General features: G+C 41.8%; 1 protein-coding gene across 2 annotated transcripts in view; it reads right to left on the bottom strand.

Annotated features, from left to right (window-relative positions):
- NCOA5 (nuclear receptor coactivator 5) overlaps positions 1–1702 on the bottom strand; it is a 19916-nt gene that overhangs the window by 9172 nt on the left and 9042 nt on the right. Inside the window, exon 2 of one of the 2 annotated variants that reach the window (XM_015570375.1) lies at positions 1095–1418. In XM_015570375.1, coding sequence (XP_015425861.1) covers positions 1095–1418 — 324 coding nt within the window. Of the gene's footprint in view, positions 1–1088; positions 1419–1702 lie in introns of both variants that reach the window. The other variant, XM_015570374.1, reaches the window with a different exon arrangement.

The following is a 1702-nucleotide window of genomic DNA, read 5'->3' as shown; positions in this document are numbered from 1 at the left end:
GGAGGCGGGGGAGAGAGAACATCGATTGGTTGCCTCCTACAAGTGCCCAGACCAGGGCTAGGTATAAAACCCACAACCGAGGTACATGCCCTTGATTGGGAATTGAATCAGAGACCCATAGGTGCTCGGGTTGATGCTCTAACCACTGAGAAAAACAGCCAGGCCACTTAGCATGTTTTCAAGGTCCATCCATGTTGCAGCAGGTATCAGCATTATCTTCCTTTTTATGGCTGAATACTATTCTATTGCATAAATACATCACATTTTTTATCCATCTACTGATGGACTTTGGGTTGTAGCTATCTTTCAGTTACTGTGAATAATGCTGCTGTGCACATTCATGTACAAGTGTCTGTTTGCCTCTTTCCAATTCTTTTGGGTATAGTCAGGAGTGTAATTGATCATAGTAATTCTACTACATTTATAACTTTTTAAGAAACTTCCAAACTGTTTTCCATAGTTGCCACATTATTTTACATTCTTACCAACAATGTAAAATATTGTTCCAATTTCTCCACGCCTTACCAGCAATTGATATTTTTGTGTGTGTGTGTGTTTTAATACATTTTTATTTATTTCAGAGAGGAAGGGAAAGGGAGAGATAGAAACATCAATGATGAGAATCATTGATTGACTCCTGCATGCCCCCTAATGGGATTGAGTCTGCAAGCAATCTAGGCATGTGCCCTTGACAGGAATTGAACCTGGGAGACCTTTTAGTCTGCAGGCCGACACTCTATCCACTGAGCCAAACCAGCTAGAGTTCTGTGTGTGTGTTTTTAAAAAATAAATTATAACCACCCTAGTAGGTATGAAGTGCATTTCCCATGAAGTGTATCTGCCCTGTGCTTTTGCACTGCCAAAACAATTTGCACTTCATCTTTTTTCCATTTGCACAATGTTGCCTTTCATAGGCCATGGGGAAAGACCAAAATTCATTTGCTAAAATATTTACTGAGCAGCATATCTACCATTTGATAGGCAATAGAAATATAAAATCATGCCCTTCAGAGCTTTCAATTAGTTTAGAACACACATAAAAAATACTGTTACCAAAAAACACCCAAGCAGAATAGCTGTACATGTACCTGTACCTGTACATGGGATCTCGGGAGTCTCTCATATCTCTGTATCTGTCATACATGGGATCTCGGTGATCTCGAAAATCCCTAGAGTCTCTTAGATCACGGAAGTCTCTAAGATCCCTCATGTCCCGAGCATCACGCATACTTCTGCTGTCTCTGTGATCCCGAACGTCTCTATCTCTGTGGTCCCGCAAGTCTCGGGGGTCTCGCATGTCTCTGCTATCCCGGGTATCACGACCATTTCTTCCATCCCTGGGCTCTCTCCTTGGACTTCCTCGAATTGGGGATCGATCACGTCTTGAATCTCGACTGTCTCCAAAGCCATATGGATCTCTGTGGGAGGTAGCAAGAAGATGCTAAGACAAAGAAATCGAAGGCAGCTAACCCTTCAGCTCTTTATTAGAGGAAGTATCCCCTCCAACCATTCCCCCCCCAAAAAACATCGTAGCAAAACAGTGACCACATGACTAAAATTTTAAGAACAGTCACCATCTGTTCAGCAAATAAAGACTAATAGGTTCTACAATCTCAAAGGATCAGGACAAAGAATGTATGACCCAAAGACAAAGGTTTTGACTGAGGTCATAGTACTTATCAGGCTTCAGGGGTAAGTAGTA

This window comes from Myotis davidii, unplaced genomic scaffold, assembly GCF_000327345.1.
Source record: "Myotis davidii unplaced genomic scaffold, ASM32734v1 scaffold827, whole genome shotgun sequence".
NCBI lineage: Eukaryota > Metazoa > Chordata > Mammalia > Chiroptera > Vespertilionidae > Myotis > Myotis davidii.
The sequence above is the reverse complement of the archived record's forward strand: the minus strand, read 5'-3'. Positions and strand labels throughout refer to the sequence as shown.